This window comes from Caloenas nicobarica, chromosome 39 (genome assembly GCF_036013445.1).
Source record: "Caloenas nicobarica isolate bCalNic1 chromosome 39, bCalNic1.hap1, whole genome shotgun sequence".
In the NCBI taxonomy this organism is placed as follows: domain Eukaryota; kingdom Metazoa; phylum Chordata; class Aves; order Columbiformes; family Columbidae; genus Caloenas; species Caloenas nicobarica.
The window spans coordinates 344,225-368,122 of NC_088283.1; the positions used below are offsets into that span (position 1 = coordinate 344,225).

The following is a 23,898-nucleotide window of genomic DNA, read 5'->3' on the forward strand; positions in this document are numbered from 1 at the left end:
TTATGGCTTCTGGGGCCCCCCCGGCCCCACACGGTGACACAGACACAGGGACATGGGACGGGGGGGGACGCGGGGCCTTCGGGGGGGCCCGGACGCCTGGGTCCCCTACATAGACACACACGAGGGGGGGCTCCCGGATGCCTGGGTCCCTTTTGGGGCCCCCCATAGACACACAGAAGGGGGGGGGGTGGGGCGCACCGGACGCCTGGGTCCCCTTTGGCCCCCCCCACGTACAAATACATGACACGAGGTGGGAGGGGGGGGGGGGGTTGGGGGGCACCCGGACGCCTGGGTCCCTCCAAGGGCCCCCCACATACAAACACATCACGGGGGGGGGGGAGCGATGCCCGGACGCCTGGGTCCCTCAGGGGGGGATCCCCTCCCGGACGCCTGGGTCCTTTGGTGGGATCCCCTCCCGGACGCCTGGGTCCTTCATGAGGGGGGATCCCCACCCGGACGCCTGGGTCCCTCAGTGGGGGCGATCCCCTCCCGGACGCCTGGGTCCTTTGGGGGGATCCCCTCCCGGACGCCTGGGTCCTTCAAGGGGGGGATCCCCCTCCCGGACGCCTGGGTCCTTTGGTGGGATCCCCTCCCGGACGCCTGGGTCCTTCAAGGCGGGGATCCCTTCCCGGACACCTGGGTCCTTTGGTGGGATCCCCTCCCGGACGCCTGGGTCCCTCAGTCGGGGGGATCCCCCTCCCGGACGCCCGGGTCCTTCATGGGGGGGGATCCCCCTCCCGGACGCCTGGGTCCTTCAAGGGGGGACGGATCCCCTCCCGGACGCCTGGGTCCTTCACGGGGATCCCCTCCCGGACGCCTGGGTCCTTCAAGGGGGGGATCCCCCTCCCGGACGCCTGGGTCCTTTGGTGGGATCCCCTCCCGGACGCCTGGGTCCCTCAGTCGGGGGGATCCCCCTCCCGGACGCCTGGGTCCTTCAAGGGGGGACGGATCCCCTCCCGGACGCCTGGGTCCTTCATGGGGATCCCCTCCCGGACGCCTGGGTCCTTCATGGGGATCCCCTCCCGGACGCCGGGGTTCACAGTGGGGGGGGCGGGGCCCCCCTTGTGGTGCAGGTCGGGGCCCGGGGGGGCCCGGGGGTCCCTATGGCTTCGGGGTCCTGCGGAGAGACAGACCAGTGACTCCCAGTATGGCCCAGTACCCACCAGTATGGTGATGTGCCCCCAGTATGGCAAAGTGCCCTCCCAGTATGGCCCAGTGTCCCCCCAGGATGGTAAACTGGCCTCCCAGTATGCCCCAATGCCCCCCCCAGTAAGGTATTGTGCCCCCCCACTATGGCCCAGTATCTACCAGTATGGCCCAGTACCCACCAGTATGGCAAAGTGCCCTTCCAGTATGGCCCAGTACCCCCCCCAGTATGGCCCAGTACCCCCCAGTATGGCCCAGTACCCCCCCCAGTATGGCCCAGTACCCCCCAGTATGGCCCAGTACCCCCCAGTATGGCAAAGTGCCCTCCCAGGATGGTAAAATACCCCCCCAGTAACCCCCAGTTCCCTCCCAGTACATCCCAGTGCCCCCCAGTGTGTTCCCAGTGCCTCCCTGTACATCCCAGTACCTCCCAGTGCCTCCCAGTACATCCCAGTGTCCACCAGTGTGTTCCCAGTGCATCCCAGTGCAGCTCCCAGTACATCCCAGTGCCCCCCAGTGCCCCCAATGCGGTTCCCAGTCCCTCCCAGTCCTTCCCAGTCCCTCCCAGTCCCTCCCAGTCCCTCCCAGCTCCTCACTGGGCTCAGTCGGGGCCCACGGGCTCCAGCACAGACCCGGGTTTGTCCCGCGATGTCACCAGAGACTTTTCCTGTATTGGGGACATGGGGACATGGGGACAGGGGGTTATGGGGACATGGGGACAGGGGAACGGGGGGACACGGGGACAGGGGGACATGGGGACATGGGGACAGAGGGATAGGGGGACATGGGGACATGGGGACAGGGGGATTTGGGGACAGGGGGACAGGGGACATGGGGACAGGGGGACATGGGGACATGGGGACAGAGGGATAGGGGGACATGGGGACATAGGGACATGGGGACAGGGGGATATGGGGACAGGGGGACAGGGGACATGGGGACAGAGGGACAGGGGGACATGGGGACATGGGGACAGGGGGATATGGGGACATGGGGACAGGGGGACAGGGGAACATAGGGACATGGGGACAGGGGGATATGGGGACAGGGGGACAGGGGACATGGGGACAGGGGGACACGGGGACATGGGGACATGGGGACAGAGGGACATGGGGACGTGGGGACAGGGGGACATGGGGACAGGGGGACGTGGGGACAGGGGGACGTGGGGACATGGGGACAGAGGGACATGGGGACATGGGGACAGGGGGACGTGGGGACAGGGGGACATGGGGACAGGGGACAGGGGGACATGGGGACATGGGGACATGGGGACAGGGGACATGTGGACAGGGGGACATGGGGACAGGGGACAGGGGGACATGGGGACAGGGGGACAGGGGGATGGGGGGACAGAGGGACAGGGGGACAGGGGGACAGGGGTATATGGGGACATGGGGATATGGGGACATGGGGACGTGGGGACAGGGGGACAGGGGGACATGGGACAGGGGACGTGGGGACAGGGGGACATGGGGACATGGGGACAGGGGGACATGGGACATGGGGACATGGGGACAGGGGACATGGGGACAGGGGGACATGGGGACAGGGGGACATGGGACATGGGGACAGGGGACAGGGGGACAGGCCACAGGCCACAGCGCGGGGCAGCCGCTCACCTCCACCAGGGGGTGCCACTGCTCGATGGGTTTCCGGGGATTCGCCAACATCCGCTCCCAGTGAGCCCGGCCCGGAGGCTCCGCCCCCCGGCCCACGCGGCACAGCCCGATCACCTCGTTGTGACCGATGCTGGGGACAGGGGGACATGGGGACATCAGCATGGGGGCATGGGGACATGGGGACATGGGGACATGGGGACATGGGGACATCAGCATGGGGACATGGGGACATCAGCATGGGGACACATGGGGACATGGGGACATGAGCATGGGGACATGGGGACATGAACATGGGGACATGGGGACATCAGCATGGGGACACATGGGGACATGGGGACATGGGGACGTCAGCATGGGGACATGGGGACATGAACATGGGGACATCAGCATGGGGACATGGGGACATCAGCATGGGGACATCAACATGGGGACATGAGGACATCAGCATGGGGACGTGGGGACATGGGGACATGGGGACATCAACATGGGGACATCATGGGGACATAGGGGCACATTGGGGACATCAACACCCACAGCCCGATCACCTCGTTGTGACCGATGCTGGGGACACATGGGGACATGAGGGGGGACACCCCCATGACCCCCACAATCCCCCCCAGCCCCACGGCGAGGGGACCCAGGCGTCCGGGCCCCATAACTGACCCGTTATAATCCATGATGGTGATAGTGAAACCAACCTGGTGCACGTTCTTGTGCAAAAGCCCTCGCACGAGGACTCTCCCCATGACCCCCGGGCCCTTCCCAGCCCCTCCCCAGCCCCACGGCGAGGGGACCCAGGCGTCCGGGCCCCACACTGACCAGTCGTAGTCCACCACGGCGATGGTGAGCCCCACGAGGCGCACGCTGTCCTGGGGCAGGTCGAACACCAGCGCCTCGTTGTAACTGGGGTTCAGCGTGTTCTTCTTGATGGACGTCTTGCGCTTCTTGAGCCGCCGGCCCTCGGCCATCAGGGACGCCTTGACGTACGGATCTGTGGGGCAGACCCATAGCTGACCCATAGCTGACCCATAGCTGACCCGTAGCTGAGCCACAGAGCCCCACAGTGACCCCTATTGACCCACAGTGACCCCTATTGACCCACAGTGACCCATATTGACCCACGGGCACCCTCGGCCACCAGGGACGCCTTGACCTGCGGATCTGTGGGGCAGAGCCACAGCCACCCCATAGAGAGCCACAGCCACTCAACACTACCCCCATATCCCCCTGTCCCCCTGTCCCCCTGTCCCCATATCCCCATGTCCCCATGTCCCCATGTCGCCATATCCCCCTGTCCCCATATCCCCCTGTCCCCCTGTCCCCCTGTCCCCCTGTCCCCATGTCCCCATGTCCCCATATCCCCATGTCCCCATGTCCCCATGTCCCCATATCCCGTTGTCCCCATGTCCCCCTGTCCCGTTGTCCCCATGTCCCCCTGTCCCCATAGCCCCCTGTCCCCATATCCCCCTGTCCCCATATCCCCATGTCCCCCTGTCCCCATTGTCCCCATGTCCCCTGTCCCCATGTTCCCATGTCCCCATGTCCCCCTGTCCCCATGTCCCCCTGTCCCCATTGTCCCCGTGTCCCCCTGTCCCCATGTCCCCGTATCCCCCTGTCCCCATTGTCCCCATATCCCCACGTCCCCATGTCCCCCTGTCCCCACATCCCCCTGTCCCCATGTCCCCATGTCCCCCTGTCCCCATGTCCCCATTGTCCCCATATCCCCATATCCCCATATCCCCCTGTCCCCCTGTCCCCCTGTCCCCATATCCCCCTGTCCCCCTGTCCCCCTGTCTCCATGTCCCCCTGTCCCCATATCCCCCTGTCCCCCTGTCCCCATGTCCCCCTGTCCCCATGTCCCCATATCCCCATATCCCCCTGTCCCCCTGTCCCCATGTCCCCCTGTCCCCCTGTCCCCCTGTCCCCATGTCCCCATGTCCCCATATCCCGTTGTCCCCATGTCCCCCTGTCCCCATAGCCCCCTGTCCCCATATCCCCATGTCCCCCTGTCCCCATTGTCCCCATGTCCCCTGTCCCCATGTTCCCATGTCCCCATGTCCCCCTGTCCCCATGTCCCCCTGTCCCCATGTCCCCATATCCCCCTGTCCCCCTGTCCCCATATCCCCCTGTCCCCATGTCCCCATATCCCCCTGTCCCCCTGTCCCCATATCCCCCTGTCCCCATGTCCCCCTGTCCCGTTGTCCCCATGTCCCCCTGTCCCCATAGCCCCCTGTCCCCATATCTCCCTGTCCCCATATCCCCATGTCCCCCTGTCCCCATTGTCCCCATGTCCCCTGTCCCCATGTTCCCATGTCCCCATGTCCCCCTGTCCCCATGTCCCCCTGTCCCCATTGTCCCCGTGTCCCCCTGTCCCCATGTCCCCGTATCCCCCTGTCCCCATTGTCCCCATATCCCCACGTCCCCATGTCCCCCTGTCCCCACATCCCCCTGTCCCCCTGTCCCCCTGTCCCCCTGTCCCCGTCCCCATGTCCCCCTGTCCCCGTCCCCATGTCCCCATATCCCCCTGTCCCCATGTCCCCCTGTCCCGTTGTCCCCATGTCCCCCTGTCCCCCTGTCCCCCTGTCCCCATGTCCCCCTGTCCCCCTGTCCCCCTGTCCCCGTCCCCATGTCCCCATATCCCCCTGTCCCCATGTCCCCCTGTCCCGTTGTCCCCATGTCCCCCTGTCCCCCTGTCCCCATGTCCCCCTGTCCCCCTGTCCCCCCGTCCCCCTGTCCGTCCGTCCGTCCGTCCGTACCCGAGTAGCCGGTGAGGTCCATGGCGCGCAGGTTGGTCGCTCGGATCACGGTCACCGTGAGTCTCCCGGCCGTGGGCAGGTAACACAGCGAGAAGTTCAGCTCGCCCAGGTCGGCCTTTTCCTGCAGGGGGCAGCGCGGGGCGGGGGGCACGGGGGGTCACGGGGGGCCTGCGAACGCACCTGCAAATGCATCTGCAAACGCATCTGCAAGCGCATCTGCAAATGCATCTGCAAACGCATCTGCAAAAGCTCCTGCAAATGCATCTGCAAACACCTGCAAACACATCTGCAAATGCATCTGCAAACACATCTGCAAATGCATCTGCAAAAGCTCCTGCAAATGCATTTGCAAACACACCTGCAAACACACCTGCAAATGCATCTGCAAATGCATCTGCAAACGCATCTGCAAGCGCATCTGCAAATGCATCTGCAAATGCATCTGCAAACGCATCTGCAAAAGCTCCTGCAAACGCATCTGCAAATGCATCTGCAAATGCACACACAAAAGCTCCTGCAAGTACACCTGCAAATGCATCTGCAAATGCACCTGCAAAAGCTCCTGCAAATGCATCAGCAAACACACCTGCAAATGCATCTGCAAAAGCTCCTGCAAATGCATCTGCGAACACACCTGCAAACACACCTGCAAATGCATCTGCAAACACGCCTGCAAACACATTTGCAAAAGCATCTGCAAATGCACACACAAAAGCTTCTGCAAATGCATCTGCAAATGCACGCACAAAAGCTCCTGCAAATGCACTGGCAAATGCACCTGCAAATGCACCTGCAAACACACCGGCAAATGCATCTGCAAACGCATGTGCAAATGCATCTGCAAATGCATCTGCAAATGCACACACAAAAGCTCCTGCAAGTACACCTGCAAATGCATCTGCAAAAGCTCCTGCAAAAGCTCCTCCAAATGCATCTGCAAACACACCTGCAAATGCATCTGCAAAAGCTCCCACAAATGCATTTGCAAACGCATCTGCAAATGCATGTGCAAAAGCTCCTGCAAATGCATTTGCAAACACACCTGCAAACACACCTGCAAATGCATCTGCAAATTCACCTGCAAATGCACCTGCAAACGCATCTGCAAATGCACCTGCAAATGCACCTGCAAATGCACACACAAAAGCTCCTGCAAGTACACCTGCAAACACACCTGCAAATGCATCTGCAAAAGCTCCTGCAAATGCATTTGCAAACACACCTGCAAACACACCTGCAAATGCATCTACAAATTCACCTGCAAATGAACCTGCAAACGCACCTGCGAAGGCATCTGCAAATGCACCTGCAAACGCATCTGCAAACGCATCTGCCACCAGCTTTGCAACCGCATTTGCAACCGCATTTGCAAACGCACCTGCAAACGCATTTGCAACCGCATTTGCAAACGCACCTGCCACCAGCTTTGCAAACAGATTTGCAACCGCATTTGCAAACGCACCTGCCACCAGCTTTGCAACCGCATTTGCAACCGCATTTGCAAACGCACCTGCAACCACATTTGCAAACGCATTTGCAACCGCACCTGCCACCAGCTTTGCAAACAGATTTGCAACCGCATTTGCAAACGCACCTGCCACCAGCTTTGCAACCGCATTTGCAACCGCATTTGCAAACGCACCTGCAACCACATTTGCAAACGCATTTGCAACCGCACCTGCCACCAGCTTTGCAACCGCATTTGCAACCGCATTTGCAACTGCATTTGCAAACGCACCTGCCACCAGCTTTGCAACCGCATTTGCAACCGCACCTGCCACCAGCTTTGCAAACGCATTTGCAAACGCACCTGCCACCAGCTTTGCCAACGCATTTGCAAATGCACCTGCCACCAGTTTTGCAAACGCATTTACAAATGCATTTACAAACGCACCTGCAACCGCATTTGCAACCGCATTTGCAACCGCGCCTGCCACCAGCTTTGCAAACGCATTTACAAATGCATTTACAAACGCACCTGCAACCGCATTTGCAACCGCATTTGCAACCGCACCTGCCACCAGCTTTGCAAACGCATTTGCAAACGCACCTGCCACCAGCTTTGCAACCGCATTTGCAACCGCATTTGCAAACGCACCTGCCACCAGCTTTGCAACCGCATTTGCAACCGCATTTGCAACCGCACCTGCCACCAGCTTTGCAACTGCATTTACAAATGCATTTACAAACGCACCTGCAACCGCATTTGCAACTGCATTTGCAACCGCATTTGCAAACGCACCTGCCACCAGCTTTGCAACCGCATTTACAAATGCATTTACAAACGCACCTGCTAACCGCATTTGCAACCGCATTTGCAAACGCACCTGCCACCAGCTTTGCAACCGCATTTGCAACTGCATTTGCAAACGCACCTGCCACCAGCTTTGCAACCGCATTTGCAACCGCATTTGCAACTGCATTTGCAAACGCACCTGCCACCAGCTTTGCAAACGCATTTGCAAACGCACCTGCCACCAGCTTTGCAACCGCATTTGCAACCGCATTTGCAAACGCACCTGCCACCAGCTTTGCAACCGCATTTGCAACTGCATTTGCAAACGCACCTGCCACCAGCTTTGCAAACGCATTTGCAAACGCATTTGCAACTGCATTTGCAAACGCACCTGCCACCAGCTTTGCAAACGCATTTGCAAACGCACCTGCCACCAGCTTTGCAACCGCATTTGCAACCGCACCTGCCACCAGCTTTGCAAACGCATTTACAAATGCATTTACAAACGCACCTGCCACCGCATTTGCAAACGCACCTGCCACCAGCTTTGCAACCGCATTTGCAACCGCATTTGCAACTGCATTTGCAAACGCACCTGCCACCAGCTTTGCAAACGCATTTGCAAACGCACCTGCCACCAGCTTTGCAACCGCATTTGCAACCGCATTTGCAACCGCACCTGCCACCAGCTTTGCAAACGCATTTGCAAACGCATTTGCAACTGCATTTGCAAACGCACCTGCCACCAGCTTTGCAAACGCATTTGCAAACGCACCTGCCACCAGCTTTGCAACCGCATTTGCAACCGCACCTGCCACCAGCTTTGCAAACGCATTTACAAATGCATTTACAAACGCACCTGCAACCGCATTTGCAAACGCACCTGCCACCAGCTTTGCAACCGCATTTGCAACCGCACCTGCCACCAGCTTTGCAACCGCATTTACAAATGCATTTACAAACGCACCTGCAACCGCATTTGCAACCGCATTTGCAAACGCACCTGCCACCAGCTTTGCAACCGCATTTGCAACCGCATTTGCAAACGCACCTGCCACCAGCTTTGCAACCGTATTTACAAACGCATTTGCAACTGCATTTGCAAACGCACCTGCCACCAGCTTTGCAAAAGCATTTGCAAATGCACCTGCCACCAGTTTTGCAAACGCATTTACAAATGCATTTACAAACTCACCTGCAACCGCATTTGCAACCGCATTTGCAAACGCACCTGCAACCACATTTGCAAACGCATTTGCAACTGCATTTGCAAACGCACCTGCCACCAGCTTTGCAACCGCACTTGCAACCGCACCTGCCACCAGCTTTGCAACCGCATTTGCAACCGCATTTGCAAACGCACCTGCAACCACATTTGCAAACGCATTTGCAACTGCATTTGCAAACGCACCTGCCACCAGCTTTGCAACCGCACCTGCCACCAGCTTTGCCAACGCATTTGCAACCGCACCTGCCACCAGCTTTGCAACCGCATTTACAAATGCATTTACAAATGCACCTGCTAACCGCATTTGCAACCGCATTTGCAAACGCACCTGCCACCAGCTTTGCAACCGCATTTGCAACTGCATTTGCAAACGCACCTGCCACCAGCTTTGCAACCGCATTTGCAACCGCATTTGCAACTGCATTTGCAAACGCACCTGCCACCAGCTTTGCAAACGCATTTGCAAACGCACCTGCCACCAGCTTTGCAACCGCATTTGCAAACGCATTTGCAAACGCACCTGCCACCAGCTTTGCAACCGCATTTGCAACTGCATTTGCAAACGCACCTGCCACCAGCTTTGCAAACGCATTTGCAAACGCATTTGCAACTGCATTTGCAAACGCACCTGCCACCAGCTTTGCAAACGCATTTGCAAACGCACCTGCCACCAGCTTTGCAACCGCATTTGCAACCGCACCTGCCACCAGCTTTGCAAACGCATTTACAAATGCATTTACAAACGCACCTGCCACCGCATTTGCAAACGCACCTGCCACCAGCTTTGCAACCGCATTTGCAACCGCATTTGCAAACGCACCTGCCACCAGCTTTGCAACCGCATTTGCAACCGCATTTGCAAACGCACCTGCCACCAGCTTTGCAAACGCATTTGCAAACGCATTTGCAACTGCATTTGCAAACGCACCTGCCACCAGCTTTGCAAACGCATTTACAAATGCATTTACAAACGCACCTGCAACCGCATTTGCAAACGCACCTGCCACCAGCTTTGCAACCGCATTTGCAACCGCACCTGCCACCAGCTTTGCAACCGCATTTACAAATGCATTTACAAACGCACCTGCAACCGCATTTGCAAACGCACCTGCCACCAGCTTTGCAACCGCATTTGCAACCGCATTTGCAAACGCACCTGCCACCAGCTTTGCAACCGCATTTACAAACGCATTTGCAACTGCATTTGCAAACGCACCTGCCACCAGCTTTGCAAAAGCATTTGCAAATGCACCTGCCACCAGTTTTGCAAACGCATTTACAAATGCATTTACAAACTCACCTGCAACCGCATTTGCAACCGCATTTGCAAACGCACCTGCAACCACATTTGCAAACGCATTTGCAACTGCATTTGCAAACGCACCTGCCACCAGCTTTGCAACCGCACTTGCAACCGCACCTGCCACCAGCTTTGCAACCGCATTTGCAACCGCATTTGCAACCGCACCTGCCACCAGCTTTGCAACCGCATTTGCCACCGCGCCCGCAACCCGCTTTGCACGCGCCTCCAGCCCGCGCCGCCGCCGCCGCCCTCACCCCGCCGCCCTCCACGATGTCCCTCCAGATGGGCACGTCGGGGCCGCGCTCCACGGCCTCCAGCAGGTTGTCCAGCACCACCTGCCCGATCAGGTCGTGGCGCGAGAAGCGGTCGAAGTCGTAGACGCTGAAGTGCAGGCGGCGCGAGGGCAGCTCGGCGAAGGGCACCCCGAAGCTGAACGTCTCCTCGAACACGGGGTTCAGGGTGCGCCGGTGCACCTGGGGACCCCAAGAAAAAAACCCCGCAGATCGGCGAGTCCGATCCTAAATCCTGCGCGGCGCCCGATCCGGGCCGGGATTTGCAAGCGGCCCCGGAAATCCCGCCTCGGTTTGGCCCATTTTGGGGTATTTTCCCCCATTATTTGCCTCTGCAGCCCCAAATCCAGCTCCCGTCTATTGCCGAATCCAGTCCAGGGTTTCCAGGGTTTGCCCAAAAAATCTCATCTCGGTTTGGCCCATTTTGGGGTATTTTCCCTCATTATTTGCCTCTGCAGCCCCAAATCCAGCTCCCGTCTATTGCCGAATCCAGTCCAGGGTTTCCAGGGTTTGCCCAAAAAATCCCATCTCGGTTTGGCCCATTTTGGGGTATTTTCCCTCATTATTCGCCTCTGCAGCCCCAAATCCAGCTGCTATTGCCGAATCCAGTCCAGGGTTTCCAGGGTTTGCCCAAAAAATCTCATCTCGGTTTGGCCCATTTTGGGGTATTTTCCCTCATTATTCACCCCTGCAGCCCCAAATCCAGCTCCCGTCTATTGCCAAATCCGGTCCCTTCACCCCATTCACCCCCATTCACCCCATCACCCCCATTCACCCCATTACCCCCCCACCCCATTATCCCCCCATCACCCCATCACCCCCATTCACCCCATTATTCCCCCACCCCATCACCCCCCCCACCCCATTACCCCCATTCACCCCATTATTCCCCCACCCCATTATCCCCCCCACCCCATCGCCCCCATTCACCCCATCACCCCCCCACCCCATTACAACCCCCCATCCCATTCACCCCATCACCCCCCCAACCCCTTACCCCCATTCACCCCATCACCCCCCCACCCCCATTCACCCCCTTACCCCATCACCCCCATTCACCCCATTATCCCCCCCACCCCATCACCCCCATTCACCCCATCACCCCCCCACCCCCTTACCCCCATTCATCCCATTACCCTCATCGCCCCCAATCACCCCATTATCCCCCTCACCCCATTATTCCCCTCATCCCCCCCATCATCCCCCCACCTCATTATCCCTATTATCCCCCTCACCCCATCACCCCCCCACCCCATCACCCCCATTCACCCCATCACCCCCACTCACCCCATCACCCCCCCACCCCCATTCACCCCATCACCCCCCCACCCCCATTCATCCCATCACCCCCCCCACCCCCCCACCCCCATTCACCCCATCACCCCCCCACCCCATCACCCCCACCCCCCCACCTTGGTCTGGCACTTCTTCTTGCGCTCGGGCAGCAGGTGAATCTTCACGTAGGGGTCGCTCAGCCCGTTGGGGTCCTTGGGCGGCAGTTCCGCCGCACGCAGGACTCGAACCACCAGCTGCTGGGAGCCGTAGGCGTAGCGCAGCGCCACCGCCAGGCGGCCGCAGGTGGGCGCGGCCCCGCGGGCGCCGTCCCCGTCCCCGTAGAGCTCGGGCTGGATCTGGCCCAGCCCGGGGGCGCTCGGGGGCTCCGGTTTGTCCTCGGCCAGGGGGGGGCTGGGGGGGGGCAGGGGGGGGGAGGGGCTGGGTCACCCCCCGGTGGCAGCGCTGGCCCCGTGGCGCGTGTCCCACCGTGTCCCCATGTCCCGTGTCCCCCTGTCCCGTGTCCCCATGTCCCCCCATGTCCCCATGTCCCACCATGTCCCCATGTCCCGTATCCCCAAGTCCCCATGTTCCCCTGTCCCCATGTCCCACCATGTCCCCATGTCCCCCTGTCCCATATCCCCATGTCCCCCCATGTCCCCATGTCCCACCATGTCCCCCTGTCCCCATGTCCCACCATGTCCCCATGTCCTCCTGTCCCCATGTCCCCCTGTCCCATATCCCCATGTCCCCCCATGTCCCCATGTCCCACCATGTCCCCCTGTCCCCATGTCCCACCATGTCCCCATGTCCTCCTGTCCCCATGTCCCCCTGTCCCATATCCCCATGTCCCCCCATGTCCCCATGTCCCACCATGTCCCCCTGTCCCCATGTCCCACCATGTCCCCATGTCCTCCTGTCCCCATGTCCCCCTGTCCCATATCCCCATGTCCCCCCATGTCCCCATGTCCCACCATGTTCCCCTGTCCCTATGTCCCACCGTGTCCCCATGTCCCACCATGTCCCCATGTCCCCCTGTCCCATATCCCCATGTCCCCCTGTCCCCATGTCCCATCATGTCCCCATGTCCTCCTGTCCCCCTGTCCCACCATGTCCCCATGTCCCCCTGTCCCATATCCCCATGTCCTCCTGTCCCCCTGTCCCACCATGTCCCCATGTCCCCCTGTCCCCATATGCCCCATCCCCATGTGCCCCATATGTCCTCATGTCCCCATCTGTCCTCATGTCCCCCAGATGTCCCCCTGTCCCCCATATGTCCCCATGTCCCCATACCCCCCTGTCCCCAATATGTCCCCATGTCCCACATACCCCCCCGTCCCCCATATGTCCCCCTGTCCCCCATATGTCCCCATGTCCCCCTGTCCTCCATATGTCCCCCCGTCCCCCATATGTCCCCCTGTCCCCCATATGTCCCCCTGTCCCCCATACCCCCCCGTCCCCCATATGTCCCCATACCCCCCCTGTCCCCCATATGTCCCCATACCCCCCCTGTCCCCCATATGTCCCCCGTCCCCCATATGTCCCCACATCCCCATACCCCCCCTGTCCCCCATATGTCCCCATACCCCCCTGTCCCCCATATGTCCCCATGTCCCCCATACCCCCCTGTCCCCCATATGTCCCCCTGTTCCCCATATGTCCCCATGTCCCCATACCCCCCTGTCCCCATATGCCCCCCATATGTCCCCCGTACCTGCTCCCCAGCGCCCCCACGTGCTGCTGGGAGCTGGCGCTGGGCAACGTCCCCGTCCCCGCGTCCCCCCCGAGCTCGGGGGGGGGACCCGGCGCTGCCACTTGGGGCGTCCCCTGAGCCGGGGGGGGCCCCAGCGCCCGCCCCCCCTCAGGACACGGCCCCATGTCCAGGTAGCAGCGCTCGGGCGGCGGTTCGAGTCCCGCCTCCCCCCCTCCTCCCCGCTCGCTCGGGGGGTCCCCGAAAGCGCCGCCCCCCAAACTTTGGGGGGGCTCTTTGCGGGGGGGGGCGCCCCCCGGGCCCCCCTTGTGGCGCCAGGGCAGCCAGCAGAGCTTCCAGGACACGAAGAGCGACACCCCCAGCAGGACGATGCCGCAGAAGGTGACGATGACGGACAGGAGACTGACGGACACCTCTGGGGGGGGGACACGCGGGAACCCCGAAATATGGGGGGGGGGGATAGGATGGGGCAGGGGGGGGAAATGTGGGGAGGCGGGGGGGGAAAGGCGCCCGAGGGGAGCGGAGCACGCCGGGGGTCCCCAAAACATACCCGAGGGACCCCAAACCCATCCAAGGGACCCAAAAACCAACCAAGGGACCCAAAAGGCACCCAAGGGACCTAAAGCCACCCAAGGGACCCAAAACCCATCCAAGGGACCCAAACCCATCCAAGGGACCCCAAAACCCATCCAAGGGACCCAAAAGCCACCCAAGGGACCCAAAAGCCACCCAAGGGACCCAAACCCATCCAAGGGACCCCAAATCCACCCAAGGGACCCAAAGCCACCCAAGGGACCCCAAACACATCCAAGGGACCCAAATCCACCCAAGGGACCCAAAACCCATCCAAGGGACCCCAAAAGCCACCCAAGGGACCCAAATCCACCCAAGGGACCCAGCACCCATCTGGGTCATTGTCATCTTCCTGGGGTCCCCAAAAGCCACCCAAGGGACCCCAAATCCACCCAAGGGACCCAAAGCCACCCAAGGGACCCAAATCCACCCAAGGGACCCAAAAGCCACCCAAGGGACCCAAAACCCATCCAAGGGACCCCAAAAGCCATCCAAGGGACCCAAAACCCATCCAAGAGACCCAAAGCCACCCAAGGGACCCCAAATCCACTCAAGGGACCCAAATCCACCCAAGGGACACAAAACCCATCCAAGGGACCCCAAAAGCCATCCAAGGGACCCAAACCCATCCAAGGGACCCAAAAGCCACCCAAGGGACCCAAAACCCATCCAAGGGACGCAAAACCCATCCAAGGGACCCAAATCCACCCAAGGGACCCAAAAGCCATCCAAGGGACCCAAAACTCATCCAAGGGACCCCAAAAGTCACCCAAGGGACCCCAAATCCACCCAAGGGACCCAAATCCACCCAAGGGACCCAAATCCATCCAAGGGACCCAAAACCCATCCAAGAGACCCAAAGCCACCCAAGGGACCCCAAAAGCCATCCAAGGGACCCAAACCCATCCAAGGGACCCAAACCCATCCAAGGGACCCCAAAACCCATCCAAGGGACCCAAAAGCCACCCAAGGGACCCAAATCCACCCAAGGGACCCAAAAGCCACTCAAGGGACCCAAATCCACCCAAGGGACCCAAAACCCATCCAAGGGACCCCAAAATCCATCCAAGGGACCCAAAATCCACCCAAGGGACCCAAAACCCATCCAAGGGACCCCAAAATCCATCCAAGGGACCCAAAATCCACCCAAGGGACCCAAAACCCATCCAAGGGACCCCAAAAGCCACCCAAGGGACCCAAAACCCATCCAAGGGACCCAAAGCCACCCAAGGGACCCAAAACCCATCCAAGGGACCCAAAACCCATCCAAGGGACCCAAACCCATCCAAGGGACCCAAAGCCACCCAAGGGACCCAAAAGCCACCCAAGGGACCCCAAAACCCATCCAAGGGACCCAAAGCCACCCAAGGGACCCCAAAAGCCACCCAAGGGACCCCAAAACCCATCCAAGGGACCCAAACCCACCCAAGGGACCCCAAAAGCCACTTGGGGATCCCCAAAAGCCACCCAAGGGACCCAAACCCATCCAAGGGACCCAAATCCACCCAAGGGACCTAAAAGCCACCCAAGGGACCCAAACCCATCCAAGGGACCCAAAAGCCACCCAAGGGACCCAAATCCACCCAAGGGACCCCAAAAGCCACCCAAGGGACCCAAACCCATCCAAGGGACCCAAAAGCCACCCAAGGGACCCAAATCCACCCAAGGGACCCAAAAGCCACCCAAGGGACCCAAATCCATCCAAGGGACCCAAAACCCATCCAAGAGACCCAAAGCCACCCAAGGGACCCCAAATCCACTCAAGGGACCCAAATCCACCCAAGGGACCCCAAAAGCCACCCAAGGGACCCAAACCCATCCAAGGGACCCCAAAAGCCACCCAAGGGACCCAAACCCATCCAAGGGACCCCAAAAGCCATCCAAGGGACCCAAAGCCACCCAAGGGACCCCAAATCCACCCAAGGGACCCAAAAGCCACCCAAGGGACCCAAATCCATCCAAGGGACCCCAAAAGCCACCCAAGGGACCCAAATCCACCCAAGGGACCCCAAAAGCCACCCAAGGGACCCAAACCCATCCAAGGGACCCCAAAAGCCACCCAAGGGACCCAAACCCATCCAAGGGACCCAAAGCCACCCAAGGGACCCCAAATCCACCCAAGGGACCCAAAAGCCACCCAAGGGACCCAAATCCATCCAAGGGACCCAAAAGCCACCCAAAGGACCCAAAAGCCATCCAAGGGACCCAGCACCCATCTGGGTCATTGTCACCCTCCTGGGGTCCCCAAAAGCCACCCAAGGGACCCCAAATCCACCCAAGGGACCCAAATCCATCCAAGGGACCCAAAACCCACCCAAGGGACCCAAATCCACCCAAGGGACCCAAAACCCACCCAAGGGACCCAAATCCATCCAAGGGACCCAAAACCCACCCAAGGGACCCAAAACCCACCCAAGGGACCCAAATCCACCCAAGGGACCCCAAATCCACTCAAGGGACCCAAATCCACCCACGGGACCCCAAAAGCCACCCAAGGGACCCAAACCCATCCAAGGGACCCCAAAAGCCACCCAAGGGACCCAAACCCACCCAAGGGACCCCAAAAGCCACCCAAGGGACCCAAAACCCATCCAAGGGACCCAAAAGCCACCCAAGGGACCCCAAAACCCATCCAAGGGACCCAAAAGCCACCCAAGGGACCCCAAACCCATCCAAGGGACCCAAACCCATCCAAGGGACCCAAATCCACCCAAGGGACCCAAAGCCACCCAAGGGACCCCAAAAGCCACCCAAAGGACCCAAAAGCCACCCAAGGGACCCAGCACCCATCTGGGTCATTGTCACCCTCCTGGGGTCTCCAAAAGCCACCCAAGGGACCCCAAACCCACCCAAGGGACCCCAAACCCACCCAAGGGACCCAAAACCCATCCAAGGGACCCCAAAGCCACCCAAGGGACCCAAATCCACCCATGGGACCCAAAAGCCACCCAAAGGACCCAAAAGCCACCCAAGGGACCCAGCACCCATCTGGGTCATTGTCACCCTCCTGGGGTCTCCAAAAGCCACCCAAGGGACCCCAAACCCACCCAAGGGACCCCAAAAGCCACCCAAGGGACCCAAAACCCATCCAAGGGACCCAAAAGCCACCCAAGGGACCCCAAAACCCATCCAAGGGACCCAAAAGCCACCCAAGGGACCCCAAACCCATCCAAGGGACCCAAACCCATCCAAGGGACCCAAATCCACCCAAGGGACCCAAAGCCACCCAAGGGACCCCAAAAGCCACCCAAAGGACCCAAAAGCCACCCAAGGGACCCAGCACCCATCTGGGTCATTGTCACCCTCCTGGGGTCTCCAAAAGCCACCCAAGGGACCCCAAACCCACCCAAGGGACCCCAAACCCACCCAAGGGACCCAAAACCCATCCAAGGGACCCCAAAGCCACCCAAGGGACCCAAATCCACCCATGGGACCCAAAAGCCACCCATGGGACCCGGCACCCACCTGGGTCACTCTCACCCTCCTGAGGTCCCCCCAAGCTCTTGGGGTCCCCTTTCCCACCCAGGTCCCCATGTCCAGGGGGACACCAACCCTTGGGGTGTCCCCATCCCTGGGTTGTGCCCCCCGCACTGTCCCACATCCTCGGGGTGTCCCCTGTGTCCCCATGTGCCCCCGTCCCCATGTCCCATGTCCCTGTGTCCCCATGTCCCCCGTCCCCATATCCCCTTGTCCTCCTGTCCCCATATCCCCATGTTCCCCTGTCCCCATATCCCTATATGCCCATGTCCCCATGTCCCCCTGTCCCCATGACCCCATATCCCCCGGTCCCCATATCCCCCTGTCCCACATGACCCCATGTCCCTCTGTCCCCATGTCCCTCTGTCCCCATGTCCCCCATGTCCCCCTGTCCCCATATCCCCCTGACCCCATATCCCCCTGACCCCATGTCCCTCTGTCCCCCTGTCCCCATGTCCCCCTGTACCCATGTCCCCCTGTACCCATGTCCCCCTGTCCCCTTGTCCCCAATGCCCCCCAGTCCCCATATCCCCCTGTCCCCATATCCCCATGTCCCCCTGTCCCCATATCCCCCTGTCCCCATATCCCCCTGTCCCCCTGTCCCCATATCCCCCTGTCCCCATGTCCCCCTGTCCCCATATCCCCATGTCCCCCTGTCCCCCTGTCCCACGTCCCCCGTCCCTCTCACCCCCGTCCCCGCTCCGGGGGTGGCCCCGGTGTCTCAGCAGGTCCGTGAACTCCAGGCACTTGGGGTGTGGGGGGCGGGCGCGGGGGGCGAAGCAGAGTTCTTGTACCAGGCGCAGCGCCCCCCGGCACAGCTCGTCCTCATAGTCCCCGGACATGATCTGGGTGGTACACGCACCTTACACACACCTTACACATACCGTGCACACACCTTACACACCCGGCACAGCTCGTCCTCATAGTCCCCGGACGTGATCTGGGTGGTACACGCACCTTACACACACCTTACACACACCTTGCATACATCTTACACACCCGGCACAGCTCGTCCTCATAGCCCCCGGACGTGATCTGGGTGGTACACGCACCTTACACACACCTTACACACACCTTACACACATCTTACACACCCGGCACAGCTCGTCCTCATAGTCCCCACACATGAGCTGGGTGGCACACGCACCTTACACACACCTTACACACACCTTACACACACCTTACACACACCTTACACACCCGGCACAGCTCGTCCTCATAGTCCCCACACATGAGCTGGGTGGTACACGCACCTTACACACACCTTACACATACCGTGCACACACCTTACACACCCGGCACAGCTCGTCCTCATAGTCCCTGGACGTGATCTGGGTGGTACACGCACCTTACACACACCTTACACACACCTTACACACCCAGCACAGCTCGTCCGCATAGTCCCCGGACATGATCTGGGTGGTACACGCACCTTACACACACCTTACACACACCTTACACACCCGGCACAGCTCGTCCTCATAGTCCCCGGACGTGATCTGGGTGGTACACGCACCTTACACACACCTTACACACACCTTGCATACATCTTACACACCCGGCACAGCTCGTCCTCATAGCCCCCGGACGTGATCTGGGTGGTACACGCACCTTACACACACCTTACACACACCTTACACACATCTTACACACCCGGCACAGCTCGTCCTCATAGTCCCCACACATGAGCTGGGTGGCACACGCACCTTACACACACCTTACACACACCTTACACACACCTTACACACACCTTACACACCCGGCACAGCTCGTCCTCATAGTCCCCGGACATGATCTGGGTGGTACACACACCTTACACACACCTTGCACACACCTTACACACCCGGCACAGCTCGTCCGCATAGTCCCCGCACATGATCTGGGTGGTACACGCACCTTACACACACCTTACACACACCTTACACACACCTTACACACCCGGCACAGCTTGTCCTCATAGCCCCCGGACGTGATCTGGGTGGTACACGCACCTTACACACACCTTACACACACCTTGCACACACCTTGCACACCCGGCACAGCTCGTCCGCATAGTCCCTGGACATGATCTGGGTGGTACATGCACCTTACACACACCTTACACACACCTTGCACACACCTTACACACCCGGCACAGCTCGTCCTCATAGTCCCCGGACGTGAGCTGGGTGGCACACGCACCTTACACACACCTTACACACACCTTACACACACCTTACACACACCTTACACACCCGGCACAGCTCGTCCTCATAGTCCCCACACATGAGCTGGGTGGTACACGCACCTTACACACACCTTACACACACCTTACACACCCGGCACAGCTCGTTCTCATAGTCCCTGGACGTGATCTGGGTGGTACACGCACCTTACACACACCTTACACACACCTTACACACCCAGCACAGCTCGTCCGCATAGTCCCCGGACATGATCTGGGTGGTACACGCACCTTACACACACCTTACACACACCTTGCACACACCTTACACACCCGGCACAGCTCGTCCTCATAGTCCCCGGACATGATCTGGGTGGTAAACGCACCTTACACACACCTTACACACACCTTACACACCCGGCACAGCTCGTCCGCATAGTCCCCGGTCATGATCTGGGTGGTACACACACCTTACACACACCTTACACACACCTTACACACCCGGCACAGCTCGTCCTCATAGTCCCCGGACATGATCTGGGTGGTACACACACCTTACACACACCTTACACACCCGGCACAGCTCGTCCGCATAGTCCCCGCACATGATCTGGGTGGTACACGCACCTTACACACACCTTACACACACCTTACACACACCTTACACACCCGGCACAGCTTGTCCTCATAGCCCCCGGACGTGATCTGGGTGGTACACGCACCTTACACACACCTTACACACACCTTGCACACACCTTGCACACCCGGCACAGCTCGTCCGCATAGTCCCTGGACATGATCTGGGTGGTACATGCACCTTACACACACCTTACACACACCTTGCACACACCTTACACACCCGGCACAGCTCGTCCTCATAGTCCCCGGACGTGAGCTGGGTGGCACACGCACCTTACACACACCTTACACACACCTTACACACACCTTACACACACCTTACACACCCGGCACAGCTCGTCCTCATAGTCCCCACACATGAGCTGGGTGGTACACGCACCTTACACACACCTTACACACACCTTACACACCCGGCACAGCTCGTTCTCGTAGTCCCTGGACGTGATCTGGGTGGTACACGCACCTTACACACACCTTACACACACCTTACACACCCAGCACAGCTCGTCCGCATAGTCCCCGGACATGATCTGGGTGGTACACGCACCTTACACACACCTTACACACACCTTGCACACACCTTACACACCCGGCACAGCTCGTCCTCATAGTCCCCACACATGATCTGGGTGGTAAACGCACCTTACACACACCTTACACACACCTTACACACCCGGCACAGCTCGTCCGCATAGTCCCCGGTCATGATCTGGGTGGTACACACACCTTACACACACCTTACACACACCTTACACACCCGGCACAGCTCGTCCTCATAGTCCCCGGACATGATCTGGGTGGTACACACACCTTACACACACCTTACACACCCGGCACAGCTCGTCCGCATAGTCCCCGCACATGATCTGGGTGGTACACGCACCTTACACACACCTTACACACACCTTACACACACCTTACACACCCGGCACAGCTTGTCCTCATAGCCCCCGGACATGATCTGGGTGGTAAACGCACCTTACACACACCTTACACACACCTTACACACACCTTATACACACCTTATACACCCGGCACAGCTCGTCCTCATAGTCCCCGGACATGATCTGGGTGGTACACGCACCTTACACACACCTTACACACACCGTGCACACACCTTACACACCCGGCACAGCTCGTCCTCATAGCCCCCGGACGTGATCTGGGTGGTACACGCACCTTACACACACCTTACACACACCTTACACACATCTTACACACCTTACACACACCTTACACACCCGGCACAGCTCGTCCTCATAGTCCCCACACATGAGCTGGGTGGCACACGCACCTTACACACACCTTACACACACCTTACACACCCGGCACAGCTCGTCCTCATAGTCCCCAGACATGGCCTGAGGGTTACACACCCCTCACACACGGGTTACCCGTGGGTTTCAGACACCTTACACATGGGTTACACACCCCTTACACATGGGTTACACACCCCTTACACATGGGTTACACACACCTTACAAATGGGTTACAGACCCGTTACACACGGATTACACACACCTCACACATGGGTTACAGACACCTTACACGTGTTACACACCCCTTACGCAGGGGTTACACACACTTTACACCCCCCAAGCCCCTTTCACGCTTGTGCACACAGTTGCGCTCACACCCGTGACCGTGCGCGGGCTGGTGCTCGTGAGCACCATCGTGCACGGGGGCCGCGGTTGTGAACCCGCATCCACGCGCCCTCGTGCAGGCGATCGTGCAAGGGGGTCGTGCACAGGGTCGTGCTCGTGAACACACTCACGCTTGCACTCGTGCGGGGTTGCAGTCGCGCACGATCGTGCGCACGAGCGTGCACGGGGCCGCGGGCACAAGTTTGTGCTCACCCACTCCAACCCCCGCCACGGTCACCATGTGCAAACCCCCGATCCCCTGTGCAAACCCCCGTGCACACCCTCATACGAGCCCTCGTGCAAACTCTCTTGCAAACCTTCCTGCAAACCCTCTTGCGAACCCTCATGCAAATCGTCGTGCAAACCCTCGTGCAAGCCCTCATGCAAACCTTCCTGCAAACCCTTGTGCAAATCCTCGTGCAAACTCTCTTGCAAATCCGCGTGCAAGCCCCCATGCAAACCCTTGCGCAAACCTTGCAAAGCCGCATGCAAGCCCTCGTGCAAGCTCTCGTGCAAATCCTTGTGCAAGGTCTCTTGCAAATCCTCATGCAAGCCTCCATGCAAGCCCTCTTGCAAACCTTCCTGCAAACCCTCGTGCAAACTCCCTTGCAAATCCTCTTGCAAACCCTCGTGCAAGGTCTCTTGCAAACCCTTGTGCAAGCCCCCATGCAAGCCCTTGTGCAAACCCTCCTGCAAACCCTCTTGCAAACCCTCGTGCAAGCCCCCATGCAAACCCTTGTGCAAACCCTCGTGCAAGCCCTCATGCAAACCCTCCTGCAAACCCTCGTGCAAACCCTCGTGCAAATCCGCATGCAAGCCCCCATGCAAACCCTTGTGCAAACCCTCGTGCAAGCCCTCCTGCAAACCCTCCTGCAAACCCTCGTGCAAACCCTCGTGCAAATCCGCATGCAAGCCCCCATGCAAACCCTTGTGCAAATCCTCGTGCAAACTCTCTTGCAAATCCTCGTGCAAGCCCCCATGCAAACCCTCTTGTGCAAGCCCTCGTGCAAGCCCTCGTGCAAGCCCCTCACCTGTGCGCGGCTCCTGGTGCGCGGGGGGGGGTCAGCGCTGCCCGGGGGGGGGCGGGGGGGGGCGGGGCCGGGCCATGCGGGGGGGGGAGGGGCGACCTGGGGGGCACACGGAGTTGGGGGAGAGGGGGTGGGGGGGGGGGGGGCCCCGGACGCCTGGGTCCCCCCCAGCCCCTTGTGCAACACACGAGGGCTGTGATGCACACCCCCCACCGCCTCCCCCAGCTATGGGGCTGCCCCCCAGGGGCACCCGCAGCCATGGGGCCCCCCCCACCCCATAACTGCCCCCCCACCCCATAACTGCCCCCCCACCCCATAACTACCTCCCAGCCCCATAACTGCCCCCCAACCCATAACTATCCCCCCCGCCCCATAACTGACCCCCGCCCCATAGCTGCACCCCCACCCCATAGCTGCCCCCCGCCCCATAGCTGCCCCCCAAGGCTGACAATCACCCCCAGCTCTGCCCCCCAAACAGCCCCCCCCAAACCTGCCCCATAGTCCTGTACACCCCAAACCTGCCCCCCCAGTGTTGCCCCCCAAAAACCTGCCCCATAGACCCGCCCCCCCAAACCAGCCCCCCATAAACCCGCCCCACAGACCCACCCCTCCCAAACCTGGACCCCCCCCCCCCACCCCGCGCCGGACGCCTGGGTTCCCCGGCCGGGCCCGCGCTCACCTGCCGAACCGAGCGGAGCCGAGCCGGGCCGAGCGCAGCCGAGCGCAGCCGAACCCGCCCGAACGTCCCCGAGCGGCGCCGAACCGGCCCGAGGGGGAGCCGAACCGGCCCGAACCGGCCCGAGCGGAGCC

General features: G+C 60.2%; 1 protein-coding gene across 1 annotated transcript; it reads right to left on the minus strand.

Moving 5' to 3' along the window:
* Positions 1 to 1,028: 1,028 nt before the first annotated feature.
* On the minus strand, positions 1,029 to 23,133 carry SYT3 (synaptotagmin 3). The gene is made up of 10 exons (XM_065655352.1): positions 23,092 to 23,133; positions 18,303 to 18,459; positions 13,568 to 13,979; positions 11,994 to 12,267; positions 10,546 to 10,764; positions 5,525 to 5,645; positions 3,588 to 3,759; positions 2,769 to 2,898; positions 1,743 to 1,813; positions 1,029 to 1,117 (listed from the first exon to the last, which is right to left on the minus strand). Exons 2-9 carry the CDS (start codon positions 18,454 to 18,456, stop codon positions 1,748 to 1,750), a joined length of 1,548 nt encoding a protein of 515 aa, XP_065511424.1. The 5' UTR covers positions 18,457 to 18,459; positions 23,092 to 23,133; the 3' UTR covers positions 1,029 to 1,117; positions 1,743 to 1,747.
* Positions 23,134 to 23,898: the final 765 nt, after the last annotated feature.